The sequence below is a fragment of the Mercenaria mercenaria genome, chromosome 15 (assembly GCF_021730395.1).
Source record: "Mercenaria mercenaria strain notata chromosome 15, MADL_Memer_1, whole genome shotgun sequence".
Lineage (NCBI taxonomy): Eukaryota > Metazoa > Mollusca > Bivalvia > Venerida > Veneridae > Mercenaria > Mercenaria mercenaria.
This window is the reverse complement of record NC_069375.1, coordinates 54171969-54191571: the sequence shown is the minus strand read 5'-3', so window position 1 is coordinate 54191571 and position 19603 is coordinate 54171969. Positions and strand designations below refer to the sequence as shown.

At 38.0% G+C, this 19603-nt stretch overlaps 1 protein-coding gene across 3 annotated transcripts; it reads right to left on the bottom strand.

The window, feature by feature from the left end:
• Nucleotides 1-295: 295 nt before the first annotated feature.
• Nucleotides 296-15666, bottom strand: LOC123554879 (nmrA-like family domain-containing protein 1). Of its 3 annotated transcripts, none has more exons than XM_045345290.2 (4): nucleotides 15571-15666; nucleotides 4451-4983; nucleotides 2488-2681; nucleotides 296-742 (listed from the first exon to the last, which is right to left on the bottom strand). In XM_045345290.2, exons 2-4 carry the CDS (start codon nucleotides 4974-4976, stop codon nucleotides 548-550), a joined length of 915 nt encoding a protein of 304 aa, XP_045201225.2. In that variant the 5' UTR covers nucleotides 4977-4983; nucleotides 15571-15666; the 3' UTR covers nucleotides 296-547. The 3 variants fall into 3 exon arrangements, with proteins under 3 accessions (XP_045201225.2, XP_045201234.2, XP_053381275.1); XM_045345299.2 differs by lacking the exon at nucleotides 15571-15666 and adding an exon at nucleotides 9548-9699; XM_053525300.1 differs by lacking the exon at nucleotides 15571-15666 and adding an exon at nucleotides 9568-9591.
• Between the last annotated feature and the right edge of the window lie 3937 nt (nucleotides 15667-19603).

The window sequence follows — 19603 nt, the reverse complement described above, 5'->3', positions numbered from 1 at the left end:
TGAAAACGCGATGACACGATGGTGCAATGGTACGATGATGAAAACGCGATATTACATCGACATTTCACCATCGCACCATCGCGATTTCATCATCGTGCCATCGCGTTTTCACTATCGTACCATCGTTGTTTCATCATCGCGCCATCGCGTTTTCGTCATTGTACCATCGTGCAACGCGGTTTAGTATTAAATAAAAAGTCACGATTGTCCAAACGGAACACCGTATGTAAGAGATCAAGTACGGTTACATTTTTACTTGGGGCATGTATGGTGGCAAAAAACTGTCAACATGATATAAATATTGCCATATTTTAATTCAAATTGGTATGATATTTCATATCAGAATAAACTTTATACAATGCATTCAAAGACATACCAAGTTACATTATAACTTCATGATATTTTAAACACATCATACAAATCTGTGTAGGTTTTAAATCCTTTGAGCTTAACAGCTTTAGTCTCAAAAGTCAGCTGTGAACATGCAATTAAACGGTACACGTTTTGCAAACTATCAGACTCGTATAAATACAGTGTTAATTCTCTGTTACAACTGAGAAAACACTTCGAAAAGTTTTCTGCTGTTCATCTGGGTCCATTGTCCAAAGGTGAGGACGTACGGATACAGCTCCGTTGTATGATGTTTCTGATACCGTTGATCATGCCTTACAAAGAACTCGAACATGTTACCGAAGTCCACTGACCAGGGATGACCTAATTTCTGGTAGTCATTCACAGTAATCTAAAAATACCAAATAAAACTGCATAAATTAACAAATCTGATCTATAACCTTGTTTCTGTTATACACCTACTGTTGAATCTGCTCTATAAGTTTGTAACTATTATACAACAATAAATAAATGCGTTCTGTAAGCTTTTTCTTTCATACACCTATGGGTAAGTCAACTCTGTACACTTGTTTCCATTATACACCTGTTAGTTAAGCTTTTTCGTTTACACACCTATGGGTAAATGTACTCATTTGGCTTAACTGGCACTGTTGAGAACAGCTTGTTTACCGACCAGGTTTTCAAAAAACTTGGCTGGGATGTTTGGCCATCAAACTTCATGTGATGATTGCCTTTGTTCAGTATGAACACTCCTGATTTGGGACTCAGTTTGTAAAGTGTCAGGGTTCCTACACTATTTAAGGTCAAATTTTAAGATCAGAGCATACAATACACTGAAAATAATATACCCAGTTTCATATGGCATGTAGTGGCCATACGAGTTTCACAGCTCTGCTTGTAAATGATTAGTAATGGTTGAATACAGTTTCCTTTATATTTGGTAATTTCCCTTTCTGTTTTCAAAGATTAGTTGCTAAAACACGCATATCCTCCATGATGGCCTCCCCAGGCCAATATAACCTTTATCCTTTAAGCAACTGATGCAATAACAAAGGGGCTATATACTGACAACAGGCAATCATCCTAAGGAGTGTGATGCCTGTGAAAGACAAACATTGGTGTTCTTCAGTTATTGATGGAAACAAAATCCAGATCGTCGCCGTAACCTTGCCCATGACAATTAAATGACCGCCGCAAAATCGACAGCAGTCACCTGCCAAGTTTGAGCTTCATGTGCCACAGCATTCATTTATCGTTTTAAGTCTCAAGGTCACTGTGACCTTTGACTTTCTGACCAGTCGCCAGGTCACTTTGAATTTTACCTTTGACATGCTGGTCCCAAAACCGATAGGGGGCATTTACTTATCATGTGCAATTATCCTCTTTAGTTTGATGTCTGTAGGCTAAATAGGAAACCGTTTTCAGTCTCAAGGTCACTGGGAGCTTGACCTTTGCCCTTATGACCCGCAAAACAAGAGGGGTCCTTTAATGATCATAGGCAATTAACGACTGTCGGCCTAGCCGTTCTTCTGTTATAGAGCAGAAATCATTGTAATCTCAATGCCGTTGTAAAACAATACAGGTCCGATTTACTGACAACAGACAATCATCCTAAGAAGTTTGGAGCCTGTATACCTAAGCTTTCTTAAGTTATCGATCGGAAACTAATTTCAGTCTCACTGTCACTGTGACCTTGACCTGCTAACACCAAAATACTACTGACTACATACAATCATCGTATGACGTTTGATGCCAGGTCACTGTGACCTTGACCTTTGACCAATTCATCCTAAAAACAATAGGGTCATTTACTAACCTCGGGCAGTCATCCTGTGGAATTAAACTTCTTTGGACTAAAGCATTCTTAAGTTATCGACCGGAAACCGTTTCAGTCTCAAGGACATTGTGACTGACCTGAACAAAAGGGGTCATCTAATGGCAACTAGTAATGATCTTATGATCTGGCGGATTCTCTGGACCTAACCTTTTCCAGAATCATCTCTAGGTAGACAGACAAATCTCATCAAAAGTGACAAGAAGTGCCCAGGTCCATATTCTGTTGATAAACACCTGACGAATATGCATTATGTATATACTTCGTTTATATTCAATGAATGCTCTTTGAGTCATACTTACAGGCTTATCTTTGATCCAGAAGGGCTGTAGATGCCGTGTTAACTCTGCCGCTATCTCAGATATTCTCAACTTCTCGCCACACAAACTGATCGTCTTGTCAAGAAAACTGTTTTTGTTTAGAAACACTGTCCTAGCTACTTGGCCAACATCTTCTACACTGATCAGATCAAGTGATGTTTCTCCCATCGGAATTTCTGTAAAACAGGATGCCAGTGCAGATTAGATAGATCTAGGATAAAGTAATAAAAGAAAGTTTCAACCATGATAATATATATCTTATCCATGTTTCAATGAATTGAATAGACAATTAAATGCCGTAAAATGGTTTATTCAAAAAACTTGGCCCATATTTTAGAGCATGAGCATTAAAACATATATTGTATAACTTAAGACGTCTTTATTTTGACTAGAATAACCGGAGCGTATTTCCAGAGCATATACCACACATGATGATATTCGATTAAAAATTAACAAAAGCCTTCGCCGCATGGTGGTAACGTGAGGTGCCTGTCACTTTGGATATAGGTTCGAATCTGACATCTGTCATTTATTTTTCATGTTTACGTTTCAATTTTACATTTATCTTTATGCGATATAAAGCCTATTATTTCAGACTAGAAACCAACAGAACATTCTATATACAGTCTATTCAGACTGACCGATAAGGTTACCTGCAACAACTCTGCATAGCTTAAAAAGTAATATCATTGGCCAACGAAAAAAAGAACAAAAACAAACATCCCAAAAACAACAGCGATATGCTACAATTGTTCTCGACGACTTTTAACAGAAACATTTTCAAAAAATTGAGGCTGAATAAGACATGAAATTTAAAAATTCCCAGCCATGATTTGAATCTACTATAGTACACTCTAAATTCATGAATAACATCACGTGCTGCCACATTTTCCGATAAAGAATATGTTACAACACTGTAAACAAGTAAATTGTCTGCAAGATCTTAATGATAACACTATACTTGTCCACCTTTTGAAACTAAGGCACTTCTGATGGCGGAATTTCAAGTTAGCTTAAAAGCACAGTGTAACTTACAAATCATAGTTTACACTTCAATAAACAAAACAGAGTTCCAAGATATAACTATTTCAACAAGATATCACTACTTCAAACAAGATATCACTACTTCAAACAAGATATTACCACTTCAAACAAGATATCACTACTTTAAACAAGCCGTTTTGTTTGCAAAAAAAAAATGAATGGGAAAAACGTAGAATATTTAAAATGTTTTATTGTTTTAGTGTCTTCCTTTTCTTTCAGAGGGACTAGTCTTGTGAACTTGACCTTTCGCCTGCTAATAAAAAAACATATAGAATTTGCTCATTTTGATTAAGATCCAGTTAAACAAAGAATGCAGTATGAGAGGCAGCCGCTTTAGCGACGAGCAAAAGTGTGCGACTGAGCAAAAATGTGAGCAGGTTTCAAGCATGCTTTATCGTGTGATACAGGACCAAGATTCTATCACCTGGCCGTGTTGCGCGTTTGCACCATACTCGGTTAGAAAATAAAAATATCTTAAACTAAAAGAACCTCACACCTGACTAGTAACTTTAGTTTATACATAATTTATTTTAGGTCGATTGTGAAGTAAGTTCTACAACTTAGGTTAATCACTCTCGACACCTCATTCCTGATGGAATCCATCGCCACGAGGGTATGAGAGAAGAGAAGCCAGTTTCCCTTTTAATGCTAAGCGTCAAGCAATGGAGCTACTGGTACCATTTTTCACGTCTTTGGTATAAAGCAAGGGAGTTACTGGTACCATTTTTCACGTCTTTGGTATGACGCGGCCGGGGATCTAACCCACGACCTCCCGCATTCGAAGCGGACGCTCTACCACTAGGCTGTCGAGGCGGTTTTAAAGTCACATACACTAGTAACTTTGATAATTAATTCACAAATGATATATAAAAATATCAATCTTTATGTTATACAATCTTACCCAGAACAAATGTGTTGCGGTCTACTCGTCTTGGTTTCAGTATGTCGAAGAAGTTTTCATAATAACACGGCACGAGGAAACAAGTCATTGGTAAACACTTTGATTTCATGTATTCTTCAATTTCGGCTTTTGCAACTAAGTGTCGTACTTGTATGCCTTTCACTCGAGTTGTGTGAAGTTGTGTGCTATATATAACATGAGGAACACCAGCTAAAGCGCATGCGTCCGCTATGTTTCTTCCTCGTTGTTTCTCTTTTTCAATACAATCCGGCTCAGTGAAGTCAGTGTATGTGACTATAAAACATCCGTCGGCATCATTTAGTGCCATTCTAATACTATTAACATTATCCAAATCACACTGAATAACGGTTACACCGGCAGCTTTCAGGTCATCCACTTTCACTTCCTGTTGGACGTCCCTTGTGATCCCACGCACGATGAAATTGTTGCTATCAGCTGCTAGAGCTCGAGCTACGGCGCCACCCTGGTGACCTGTCGCTCCGAAAACAGTGATCGTTTTAGGCATATCTGATCTGAAGAACAAACAAGAAATATCTTTTAAAAAGATGGTCGGCGAATTGTAATAAGACAAGAAGTTTATGAGGTTTTCATATCATTTGTGTTATACTATCATCTATCTAACATTTTTCAAATAGCAAAACTAAACACCACACTTTAACAAATTAAATGGTCCTCTTTTAACTTTTCACAAAGGTTTCGGGGTGCAATTTTGTTTCGTTTATCCTGCGACGAATAATTACATCAGTGGTCTGGAAGCCACTAATCTACCTAGATGACATTAATCGATCGGCTAATCACACCCTTATCAATGTGATACGCAGACCGTATTCAGCCTTTTCTATAAATTGATATGTGTTGGTATTTGAACAGGATTTTATTATGTTTATTTAACTTACTTATCATGCTTAGATATATCAATATTCATCTAAATATACTGAGCGAACTATAAACAGCGTCATTAAGGACAAACGCTTCGTCTGTCATTTCACTCAACAGTGTGAAAAGAAAAGACACCCTCGTCCAATCAGGCAGAGTGTTGTATAAAAACTTATCTATAATACGTTATCAAGTAGTCTGATTTGAAAACTTCAGTCATGTGGCATAGGTCAGTTGAGGTCATGAATTCATTCTCAGAACGGCGTTCGCCGAAAAAAACAACAAATATATAAGTGGGTAGTACACCATAGCACAGGTTTGTATATTCATTCTTCTAAAACAAAGTCCTGTCTCCATTCTGTTGCTTAATGGTTTAATGATGCTGAAATATTGAGTAAATTACCGTTGAAACGCTACAGAACATTGGTAGGCCTAAAATACGATATGCACCACTGGCTGTAGATGCAGATGGAAATATGTTCGCGGACAACTGTTTTGGTGGTAACTTCGCAGAGCATCGTTAACCGGATCTGCATCTACAACCAGTGCTAAATTATGATATTCTAGAACCTTTCAGCTGTCTTGTATTTTCAGTGTTTTTTATTTTTAATATAAATAATGTTTGGTATATAATTTCTGTGTTTACTTTCTCTACATTTTGACTCCTGATCCTCAGAAAATTAGTTATCTGAAGATTTTTACTTCATCCTTGAAAAGTGGAAATACGCCGGGAGAGTTTGTTATTGTAAAACTCGGCCTAATCTTAGGCCTATATGATTTGTTTGTAATTTAAAGTTCTTTTAACGGGCTTCAAAACTTTTGTTTTTTACATTCGCTGTGAACGGAAATATTTAATGTACAGTATGTGTCGTGCAAGGGGAATCGTTTATTTTTGTACAAATGATATCAAAGTGGCCCTTTTCACGAGACTGCATGCGCGTTTTGACGTCATTCGCAAAAAAAATCTTTCAAAATCGGACATGTAAATTTCAAAACATTTAACTAGTAGTAAAGAGCTCTAAAACTTGTGTTTCTGACGAAAAAGGACACGGAATTTGATTTTGACAGCATTTATGAGTATAAAAAAAGCAAAACCAGAAACCAGATTCATACAGCGTCCTTTCCATGATAAACACGTTCAAGGCTCATTACATACAAACGCAGCCACTCAGGACGCCTGGTATATAACGAGAGAAAGCCCCAGAACAGAGATCTCAAGTAGATACAAGCCTGTAGATGTCAAAAAGGTATGCTGACTCTCGGAAAGAAAACAATTCATGTTTGTAGCAAGCAACTGTAGCAATGAAAATTTTAAAAAAAAGATTGAATGTTGTTTTTATTTAGCGTTTATACAAGTATTAACGAAAGCATATCACTCATGAATTTGCAAGAAGTCTCAATGTCGTTTATACATGTTGCAGAGAAAATATGATAATACGTGTTATAAGTACTGTTTGAAGTACGTACCCGTCACAGGTGTTGGATTTTTAAGGGTTTTTTTTGTAGTCCGCAAACAGTTTTGAAAACAAACCAAGATATTCGGAAACGTAATACATTTTGGGTAATGGCAACGTTTTCAATACGTGCAAGTTGGACACGCCTCTACCACGTTTAGATGACGTAAAACAGTTAACATCGAACGTGTGAAAATGTATTTGCACATCTGACGTATTTGCATGTCAAAAACACTATCCTTTAAAAGTTTTGGATTTTTTATAGAAATTATTGCTACGGTTTTCAAGGCACGTTTAAACAGACCACAGACACCACTGTAACATAAAGAAAGATTACACAAACATGCAGACGGACCACAGGCAGGTACGGACAGACCATAGAAACATGCAGACGGACCGGACCGCATACACGTGTAGACAGACCATAAAAACATGCAGAGAGAATGCAGACACGTGTACACAGGCCACAGACACGGCCAGACAGACCGCAGACACGTGCAGACAGACCACACAAACGTGCAGACAGACCGCAGAAACGTATTGACAGACCGCAAACATGTGCAGACAGACCACAGACACGTGTATACAGGCCATAGACGAGTAGACAGACCACAGACACGTGCAGACACACCACATACAAGTGTAAATACACCTGAGAAACATGCACACAGACCGAAGACAGGTCCAGGCAGACCACAGACTCGAGTAGACACACCGCAGGCACGTGCAGACAGAGCACCAGACTCGTGCAAAAAGAACGCAGACACGTGCAGACAGACCACAAACACGTGCAGACAGACCACAGACACGCAAAAACAGACCACAGAAATATGCAGACCGCAAACATGTACAGACAATCCACAGACACGTGCAGGCAGACCACAGACACGTACAAACAGACCACAGAGACATGCGGACAGACCACAAAGACGTGCAGGCAGACCACGGACACATCCAGACAGACCACAGACATGTGCAGACAAACCTCATATACGTGCAGGCAGATCACAGACATGTGCAGACAAACAACAGATACATGCAGTTTGACCACAGAAACATGCATACAGACCACAGACACGCGTAAACACACCATAGGAAGATACCGTCAGACAGACCACAGACTCGTGCAGACAAACCTAGGGTACGTGCAGACTGACCATAGAAGCATGCAGACAAACTACAGACACGTGCAAAAAGACCATAGAAAGACACCGTCTAGCAGACAACAGACTCGTTCAGACTGACCAAAGAAAGATACCGTCCGACAGACTACAGACCCATGCAGACAGATCAAAAGACCACAGAAAGATATTATCAGACAGACCACAGACTCGTGCAGACAAACCACATACACGTGCAGACTCGTGCAGACAGATCAAATGTACGAGCAGACTGACCATTAAAACATGCACACAAACCACAGACATGTGCAGACAGACCATAGATAGATACAGACAGACCACTTACTCGTGCAGACAAACCCAGAAAGATACAGACGGACAACAGACTCGTGCAGACAAACTATAAAAAGATACAGACAGACCGCAGATTCGTGCAGACAGACCATAGAAAGATACAGACAGACCGCAGACTCGTGCTGACAGACCATAGAAAGATACAGACAGACCGCAGACTCGTGCATATAGACCATAGAAAGACATAGACAGACCGCAGACTCGTGCAGACATACCATAGAAAGATAAGACAGACCACAGACTCGTGCAGACAAACCATAGAAAGATACAGACAGACCGCAGACTCCTGCAGATAGACCATAGAAAGATACAGACAGACCACAGAATCGTGCAGACAAACCATAGAAAGAGAAGATAGACCACAGACTCGTGCAGACAAACCATAGAAAGATACAGACAGACCACAGGCTCGTGCAGACACACCATAGAAAGATACAGACAGACCACAGACTCGTGCAGACACACCATAGAAAGATACAGTCAGGCCACAGACTCGTGCAGACAGACCATAGAAAGATACAGACAGACCGCAGACTCGTGCAGACAAACCATAGAAAGATACAGGCAGGCCACAGACTCGTGCAGACAGACCTGAGAAAGATACAGTCAGGCCACAGACTAGTGCAGACAGACCTGAGAAAGATACAGTCAGGCCACAGACTCGTGCAGACAGACCTGAGAAAGATACAGTCAGGCCACAGACTCGTGCAGACAAACCATAGAAAGATACAGTCAGGCCACAGACTCGTGCAGACAGACCATAGAAAGATACAGTCAGGCCACAGACTCGTGCAGACAGACCATAGAAAGATACAGACAGACCACAGACTCGTGCAGACAGACCATAGAAAAATACAGACAGACCACAGACTCGTGCAGACAAACCATAGAAAGATACAGACAGACCACAGACTCGTGCAGACACACCATAGAAAGATACAGTCAGGCCACAGACTCGTGCACACAAACCATAGACAGATACAGTAAGGTCACAGACTCGTGCAGACAGACCATAGAAAGATACAGTCAGGCCACAGACTCGTGCAGAAAAACTACACGAGCATGTGATTATTTATCATGTGAAGTCGCGAACCGACAGCATTTTAAATCAGTTAATAGTGCCACCGGGCAACCATACTTCGATCGGTGTTTATTTAAAAACATCTTTCTCGTATTTTACAGAGACAAATGACAACATGAACAGCCGTGAAAAATAGTTATTAATACATGTATATACAAAAAAAACATCAACAACAACAAAAACATCGTACTGTTGCTGAAATTCTCCCACCATTCTAAAATGCATTTGCGGTTCCATTTGCATGGCTAAACTATTAATCCATCAAATATTAACTCCATTTATTCTAACTGTAAAATAACTGATATACCCCTGCAGACTTGTTTTGATTAATTACATTCCTGAACGACAAGCACAGAGATATAAAAAAGATAAAAACGTTAGATTTAAATGGTAAATAGCATTAATGTTAATAGCATGAAAGAAACTATAAAATATATACAATGTACCACGAAACAATAATATAATGCTGATGTTAATGCTTAACTTAAATTAGAACAAGACAACCTAAAACTCATATTAAGAAGAAAGCACATAAAACGCACCTACAACCAATCTGTCTACAAACTAGATTTTTAAAATGTCGTTTAAAAAGATTTTTTATTAATTTTTAATTTTTTTATCGCTACCATTTCCTCTTAGCACTGATAAACTAAGGAGAAATGGGGATATGATTTAAACAGTTTCAGGAGTTATCTCCATACAAATTATTACAGCCAGTGAAAGATTCTTATACTAGCATATTTCTTTTGAAGAAAAAAAATGGATATTTTGGCAGACCTATATTTATTGAATGGCTCTTCTCTGGAAAAGAGTTTGAGTGTTTAAGACTGATCCCAGTCAAGAAGGTAATTCGTACGTGCAAGCATATCAAATGTGTTTAATCATCTCCAGAATTTTACGAAACTTCATGGACAAGCACCGCAGTTATTTGATAAAAAATATTGATTTGGGCCAGGTATTGATCACATTTTACTTTAATCTGTCTTTGCATTTTACATCAAGAGCAACGCTCGACTATCGCTAAAAAGTTGAATATTAACGATAACACGAGTTGAAAAGGGACATGACCTTGCGAAAAAGAAAAAAAACAGAGATATGGAACCTGAGTTCATCACAGTCAACAAGAATGTGAAGTTTCAATGATTTCCATATGTGGGTATTGGGATACCAGCTTACATACAAAAACTTAACCAAAAACTGCCAAGAAGCAAAAAGACATAATTTAAAAAAAAAAGTAAAGTAAAAATGTTAAAACTGAAACCTGTGCATTGTACGCTAGCTAATTATAGTGAACAATTGTGTTCAGTTTCAGTCTATTCCATTTACAAACATTGCAAAGTCGAAAACAAAAACAAAAAAAAAAAAAAAAGGAAAAAGATACATAAAACGCACACAATGCAGAACAACGATTACTGTCAGCAAAATTATCAACATGCCATTTACATGGCAAATTATTTTTCAAGCTTTCTCTAAAAAATGGCCTACCCATGAACTCCTGTAAAGGTAGAATTACAATATCTGAGCCTCGCCACGAGAAAACCAACATAGTGGCTTTGCGACCAGCATGGATCCAGACCAGACAGCGCATCCGCGCAGTCTGGTCAGGATCCATGCTGTTCGCTAACAGTTTCTCTAATTGCAATAGGCTTTGAAAGCGAACAGCATGGATCCTGACCAGACTGCGCGGATGTGCAGGCTGGTCTGGATCCATGCTGGTCGCAAAGCCACTATGTTGGTTTTCTCATGGCGCGGCTCATTTTAAATCAGTAAATCTTCTTTTTATACTGGCAAACTCGTGGCAGAAAATGCAAATCCATGGCAAAAATCTTTGATGCTTTAATATAAATAAGAGTTTAGGCAAGTAGGTTTGTAATCGTGTATACTGTGACCTTTACCTTTGACCAAATAACCTAAAAAACATTAGAGGTCATAAACAGATTATAGGCAACCATTTCAATAAGGTTGACAACAAAAGCTTTCTTTAATTATTTAGCCGTGACGAGTTTTAGTGTAGAGGCCACTGTGACCATGATCTTTGACCCACTGACCCCAAAAACAAAAGTGGTCATCTACTTTTCACAAGTAATCATCCTAAAATAAATCACGACTATAGGCCAAACCATTCTATAGTTATTGAGTGAAAACCGTTTTCAGTCTCATGTGACATTGACCTTTGACCTACTAACGCCCATTCTATTGTACAGATAATCACCTCATGAAGTTTGACGACTGCAAGCCAAAGCATTTGTCTCATTGATCAAGTGACCCCTAAAACAACAGCAGTCATCTACTAACCACAGGCAATCATAGTTTGAAGCTTGATCATTGTACGATCGAGCATTCTCTCTTTATTTTTCGGACACCAAATGGTCCGTACCGACGGACAGGCCGACAGACCGACCGATACTCGAAACAATATACTATTACCCTTTGGCATAAATACTAATTCAAAACATGATAACCCTTAGGTACAAAAGTTTTATCCATGTACAACACTTCATTCTTCAAACTAGTACTCAAATTTTGTTTATCTTTAAAATTAATTGGACTGACCCACGCCATGTTTTACAAGGTCGTCGTACCGCCTTTTCCCCATTATTTTCTACAAAAAAATCTAAAAATTGTAAGCAACTTTCTATAAAACCCTACGTGCATCTGTTGTATGTTAAGGACATGCATTTATTTTTTAAGAGTAAATTATCTCGTGCGCACGACATCTTATCTCGAGCGCACGACATCTTATTTCGTGCGCACGACATCTTATCTCGTGTGCACGACATCTTATCTCGAGCTCACGACATCTTATCTCGAGCGCTAGACATTTATCTCGTGCGTGCGACATCTTATCTCGTGTGTACGGCATCTTATCTCGAGCGCACGACATCTTATCTCGTGCGCTCGACACCTTATCTCGTGCGCACGACATCTTATCTCATGTGCTCGACATCTGAACTGAAGATAAAAGTTATTTAGATCTAATAGTTCTGATATGTTTGTTTTCCACTAATGAAGTGTTACCAGAGAAAAGTACCCACTCTTACCTCTATCTCGTTACCCCAATCTAACCGCCTATCCTTCAGTGAGTTTATCAGTGACATTTTTGAATTACAAGATTTTTATGACATATGGATAGATAGAGGGCAATATGCGTGTGTGCGTGCGCCCGTCCGTCCATCCGTCCGTTTAATTATATGCTTGCCTCAGTGAGACGGGTTTTGGTGAGCATGACCCTTGCCCAACCCCCTCAGCCAAGTGTGACATTGATAGAGATCTTATGTTTGCTCGCAAGAATCCATCTCACAGAGTAAAACATAAAGTATTCTCCAAATGAACGGCAAGTTTATAACCTGGGCAAAAAATAGCCGGACAGACGGACGGATGCACGCACACATGCATATTGCCCTGTATCTATATGACATGTAAAAGTTCGTTATTTGAAAATTACACCTCGAGTCACTGATGGACTCACTGATGAATTGAAAGACGTGGGGTAGGGTCAGGGGAGTTGGGTATAAGTAGTAACACTTCGTTGGGGACTGACAAATATATCATAACTATTCATAACTATTACCACCTTTTATCTCCAATTTAATTCATACAATCATGTCATTCTGCCGGAAGGCGAAAGCGACGTTCGGTGGCCGACATTCGGCGGCGTGCCATAACTACGTTCAGATGGGTGACGTTCAGTAGGGTGACATTCGGCAGGGCGAACATTCGGCGGCGTGCCATAACTACGTTCAGATGGGCAACGTTCAGTAGGGCGACATTCGACGGGGCGCCCTAACGACGTTTGTCGTAGTGTTGCCACGACAGAAAGAAATGACACAAATCAGCCACCATAGCCAGCAGCTTAATATTTTTATATTTTTAGCAATTAATTTCATTTTTATCTTTTAGGGAGAGGCTTTCATTTATAGAAAGAAATGAAACTGTAATATTGTAATGGACCTGTGGAAGGCCGGCGCGTCATGCTAAAATGTCGTGCGCTCGAGATGAAAGGTCCTGCACACAAGATAGCGTGCTCTCTAGATAAAATGTCGTGCGCACAAAATAAGATGTCGTGCGCTCAAAATAAGACGTCGTGCACTCGGGATAAGATGTCGTGCGCTCGAAATACTATGTCATGCGCTCGAGATAAGATTCGTGCACTCAAGATAAGATGTCGTTCGCACGAAATAATTTAATCTTGAAAATTATAAATGCATATCGTAAACATACCACCATAGTTTTTATTCTCTCGAATACATACATTTCGTTTTAGTTAGATAATAGAACTTCGTTGGCCCCAAAATAAGGTTTATTTCAGTGCGAATAGCTGGTGTATGTATGTCGCGCGGACATGCGGTATCATAAATGATTTAATGAGCTTTGAGCTAATCTGTTTATTCGACTTTTCTTAGTTTAAATGTAACTTTGCTTCGATCACAATATATATTTGTACAGTAATTAGATATAACTTGGCTCTGAAAGAATGGTTGTTTTTTTAGTACATAGTGTTTCTAAAATATCACATTTTCATCAGATGGTTGAACCATTCCCAGCAAGGGAACAAAATGTTTATTTAAAAGAAATAACCTGCTAAAGTAACTTCAACTTCTCTTAGGTAACATGCGACTTACCAATTAAAGAAAATATTGCGCCCTTGAGCGTTTAGCTTCGGATATTTTGGAAGAGGCTTTTTCCTTGTGTCAAGTTTTCGCACAATGACCTGTCGTACCAGTAAGTAATTATTCTTCGCGTTTTCGGTACTTTAATCCTGAAAATAGCTACATTACTCAGCAGTATAGTTAGTCAATGACACGGTGGCGTAGTGGTAAGCTCTCGGATTTCCACGCACCATATTATGTGTACGAATTCATTTCAGACCATTTCTTTTAAAAATTCAATTTAATGTCATTTTATCAATATTGGTTTTATTTTACATATTTGCATGAAACATACTGTTTAACTTTTTTGTTGTATTTACTTTATAAAACTTCCTCACTCTATCACACACAATTGATGTACGGCGATCTGGTCAAACTTCCACACTCTATCACACAGAATTGATGTCCGGCGATCTGGTAGAACTTCCTCACTTGATATCCGGCGATCCGGTCGAACTTCCTTTCTCTATCACACACAACTGATGTACGGCGATCTGGTCAAACTTCCTTACTCTTTCACACAGAATTGATGTACGGCGATCAGGTCAAACTTCCTTACTCTATCACACAGAATTGATGTACGGCGATCAGGTCAAACTTCCTCATTCTATCACACAGAATTTGTATTCGGCGATCAGGTCAAACTTCCTCATTCTATCACACAGAATTTGTATTCGGCGATCAGGTCAAACTTCCTCATTCTATCACACAGAATTTGTATTCGGCGATCCGGTCAAACTTCCTTACTCTATCACACAGAATTGGTGTGCGGCGATCAGGTCAAACTTCCTTACTCTATCACACAGAATTGATGTACGGCGATCAGGTCAAACTTCCTCATTCTATCACACAGAATTTGTATTCGGCGATCCGGTCAAACTTCCTTACTCTATCACACAGAATTTTTATTTGGCGATCCGGTCAAACTTCCTTACTCTATCACACAGAATTGGTGTACGGCGATCAGGTCAAACTTCCTCATTCTATCACACAGGATTTGTATTCGGCGATCCGGTCAAACTTCCTTACTCTATCACACAGAATTGGTGTACGGCGATCCGGTCAAACTTCCTTACTCTATCAGAATTGGTGTACGGCGATCAGGTCAAACTTCCTCATTCTATCACAAAGAATTCGTATCCGGCGATCCGGTCAAACTTCCTCAGTCTACCAGACAGAATTAATGTCTGGTGATCCGGTCAATATTATTGATAATGAAATGGCACTCTGGCATATTTTTTTTATTTTATTATTTAAACAGTTCTAATTTTCGGGTGTTTAACTTTAAATATATTTATCTTTTTGTCCAGCTATCTATCTATGATTCTGTACTTGGCAACTGTTTTATTTTTGCCAAACTTTCATTTCATGTATTATATACATGCATTTTGTTGACGTCGTTAGGAGTTTGATTTAATCAATATCATGAAAAATTGTCTGGCTTTGTACAAAGAATACTAGGTGTCAGTGTCACAGCCAAGTATGTACACCAATTTATCTTAAACGATCTACGTGACTCAGACTGATCAAAAGAAAAAGATAGTACAACATAGAATGAACATACCTTTTATTATTAGTCCTGCATGAAATGATTTAGATAGCAACGTATTTTGCACGCATGCGCAGCTTTTTTTAACTTTATCGGCAGGTATTATCAGGTTAAGGTAGGTAAAGTGTACACCAGGTAGTTCAATGGATTAAGTATTAATCCCTGCAAAAATATTGATATGGAATGTAATACATTTTAATAGAACGTATTTTATATTGAATATTGTAGGATATCCTTCAGTTGAAGACAGATTATAACATTTATATGGTAAACCAAAGAAGTATAAATATATTTATTTCTATAGCTCTTTTGCGGTAAACTGACCTTGACTGGGAGGCTTATCAAAATGCTGAAATATTTGTTGAAAGCGGAGCGAACAAAATGTCTAAATTTTAAAGATATTTTTCCAGCAGCTTTTTTTTCTTTTATAACTGAGACCAGACTACTAGCATATATAAAGTTTAATGTTGCAACCCGAATGCATCTCTTTTTTTTTTTTGACAGCCTCGCCCCTGATTTTCTAATGATCATCGCTTTAATACGGATACGAGTAGCAGTTTGATGGCGAAATATGGATCAATATGTGAATACAAACTTATGTAAACATTTTACACTGGGCGACAGAACTCAGAGGTCGGGTGGAAGAAGACGAATGTTTATTCAATCTGGCGATAAAATAATATAATATTTTTAGCAGTGCAAGCTTTTATTCAACAAAACGGTTTAAGTAGTACAATAAATTCAATAGACCTATATATCTTTCTTTTTATTTCTTTTGTTACCTTTTATATACATTTTTTATGAATGAAATTGTCTACGTATGTTCTTATTTGCTTGAACAAAGTAATGACTTTATATAAGTTCATACAAGTTTTATATAGGTTCTAACAGGTATCAATTTATATCAAGTATGGGTTTCTTTTGGAACGGTTTGGATGAAGAGGCAGCTTCAAGAAACAATACAGTAGCTCCATTACAAAAATGTATTCTTTGATATGCTTTTTTTTCTTTTGTGTTTTTGTAATTTGTTTGTTTGTTTGTTGTTGTTTTTTTTCTCTCAGGTAACTTGCTCACATAAAATCTGTTTAGCTGAGTATAACATTATTTCTATGGGAAGGACTGTATGCTGATGTTCAAATAACTCGATCGTTGCCCGATCCTTTTGTTTTTTGTTATGTGTTAAAAATGCATGTACTATTAATTCTGTGTATCTTTGAAACAGAAAGCAATAAAATATTATTAAACTAAAGATCCCATAACAATGGTGTGCGCATGCGCTACAGGAAGGCGACAAAGCAAAAAGGCAAGATCTTTTCCTTTGGTGCGTTATCGACTTTTCGCTTAAAAATCTCGCTATTTCGCCTTGTCGCGTTGTGGTTTTTCGCTTGTCGAGTTCTAAATCTCGCCTTTTCGCTCTGGCGCCCGCAACAAAGCGAAAAGACGACAACGCACCAAAACCAGAAAACTCGCCTTTTCGTCCTGGCGTCCGCGACAAAGCGAAAAGGTGACAACACGCCAATACCAAAAATCCCGCGACAAAGCGAAAAGGCGAAGCTGGCAGAAATCAGCCACTATAGTTACCAGCAGGTAGTTAATGAGATATTAAAAGCAGTCTCGGCATATACCCGTTAAGTATCATTATTGATCAGAGGAAGTTTCTTTTCTTTACTTTGCTGTGTAGCCTAGATACAAAATTTAAGATCAAACAAGTACTTATTAGGCGCTACGTATTAAGCGCATATATGAAAAATTACATGGACACTGGAATTATTCGATCCTCGCACACATGGAAAATATTGTTAAATCCTGTGGAAATCAATTTATCTAGTTTTTTTTTTCGGCGAATGCCATACTAAAACGAATTCGTGACCTGGACCGACCAATGGCACGTGACTTAAGTTTGAAAATTAGACTACTTGATAAGGCATTATAGATAATTTATCAAAATGGGAAAAAAATGCAACAACTACACTCTGAGAGTGTCTACTTTTTCACTCTGCTGATTGTGCAACACTAAGTGAACTGTCAGACAACGTGTTTATCCTGAATGTTTTAAACGTTTCGCTCAGTAACCATTGTAAGGTATTAGATCACTTATAGAGAATCTCCTTTTTGAAGAGTATTCAATTCCTACCATAAACCTACTTTTACTGCAGTTCTTAGGGGGGCGTAGGTTCAAGCCCCACTGGGACCAATTTTTTTTTTTTTGCTTATTGTCCTTTATTCTTGTAAGATTTTACTTCTTTCAAGACTTATTATTGATTTCTTGCACAAAAATGGAAAAAAAATGAATCTTATAAGCGATTTCTTGGTGTTCAAAGTGAATTTACTACTTAAACAGAAGGGGTAGAGTTACACATCTTTAAAAATATTGAGTTACACGCGGTGAAGTTCTCTATTTTGCTTTTACTCTTAGATTATATATTGTGGAAGAAATTTAGGTAGGTTTCACGTCTGCCCTAAGGTTATTTTGAAATGGAGTAAGCAGAATTCAAAACAGAAACACAGCATTCGACCTTATTTTTTCAATGCTGAAATATGAATTCTGTCTCATTAAATCCGTTTTCTTGAGGCACCATAGAAAAAATGATATTGACATTTTTATTTTGTATTTTGTAATTGTTTACCAATAGTTTGATATTTCTTTTATTAAAATTAATGATAAAATGAGTTCTCTGCAAACGTTTTGGATAGTGGCTATCACTTTGAAATTTGTCTCTACTTGAGCTTAAGGAGATACCATAAGTTAAACAAAATTTATAAAAAACGGCACGGTAAAAGTTGTTTAAAAATTGCAAAGTAGTGCCAAGATACGGTTACCTTTCAGAATATATCAAGCAAAGGCCATTTTGTAAACATTGCTATTAGTGCTCTAATACCATAATGGAGCAGATGGAAAGGCAGCCAGAGGCATTATTATAAAGTAACGTGAGATGTCAAAAGAACAAAAGTACATATGTATGTGCATTGGTAAGGTCTTTATTAAGGCTTTGTGACAAAAGTGAATGAGATTACAAAGAACAGAACTGAATTGTAAAGATTGTAACGTGTTAATAGAAACAATGTTGGCAATATAAAATTCAGCAGTGTGAAAACTGAGCTAAAAGTATAATTTGCACATGAGTTATAAGGCCTAAAAATTGTTTGTTTCCAGTGTCCCAACATACCTTAAATTTATGGCAAGATGCTAAATGTTTCTGTGGCCTTAGAGATTTTTTAAACTCTTTAGCAAAAAGTTGAAAAACTGTACTTTTTATGTTTTAAACATGGTTAATGGTCTTAGAAATCAAATTACTGACACTTTTATTTATTGTTTGACATAAAAATAGTTTTCGAAAAGTCCATCTTAAAAGAAAATACCAATCCTTCTTACTCTTAATTGTTTTAGCATGTTATGGGAAACAAAGAATTTTAAGGCCTAATACAAACAGTCTGAAAACCGCAGTATGCAGGGCTTTATCCTGTTTTACAACAATTACATAATATTACATTAAAATGAAGAAATATAGGAACACATTATATTCGTAAGCATTAAAATATTTGCTTACCGTGACTAGATGTGTGTCCAAGAGTTCGTAGAACACGAAATGCCCCCTTGATGCATTCAGTAATTGCACAAGGAACAGAAATTAATTGGTCACTGTGTACAAAAGTTGTACTGTTCTTGGTCAAAATGAGCTTGACCTTTGACCTATTGACCTCAAAATCAATATGGGTCAATTGCTAGTCATGATAAACCTCCCTATTAAGTTTCGTGATACTAGGCCCAAGCATTCTCAAGTTATCGTTCACACATTTTAACTGTTCCATGTCACTGTGACCTTTGACCTACTGATCTCAAAATCAATATGGTCATCTGCTGGTCATGACCAACCTCCCAGTACAATAACAGAAACCTGTTCTAATACCAACATATATCAACTTACAGAAAGAACTGAATACGGTCTGCGTATCACATGAATAAGGGTGTGATTACCTGATCGATTAAAGTCTTCTAGGTAGAAAAGTGCCTTCCATTCGTCGTAAAATAAACGGAACAAAATTGCAC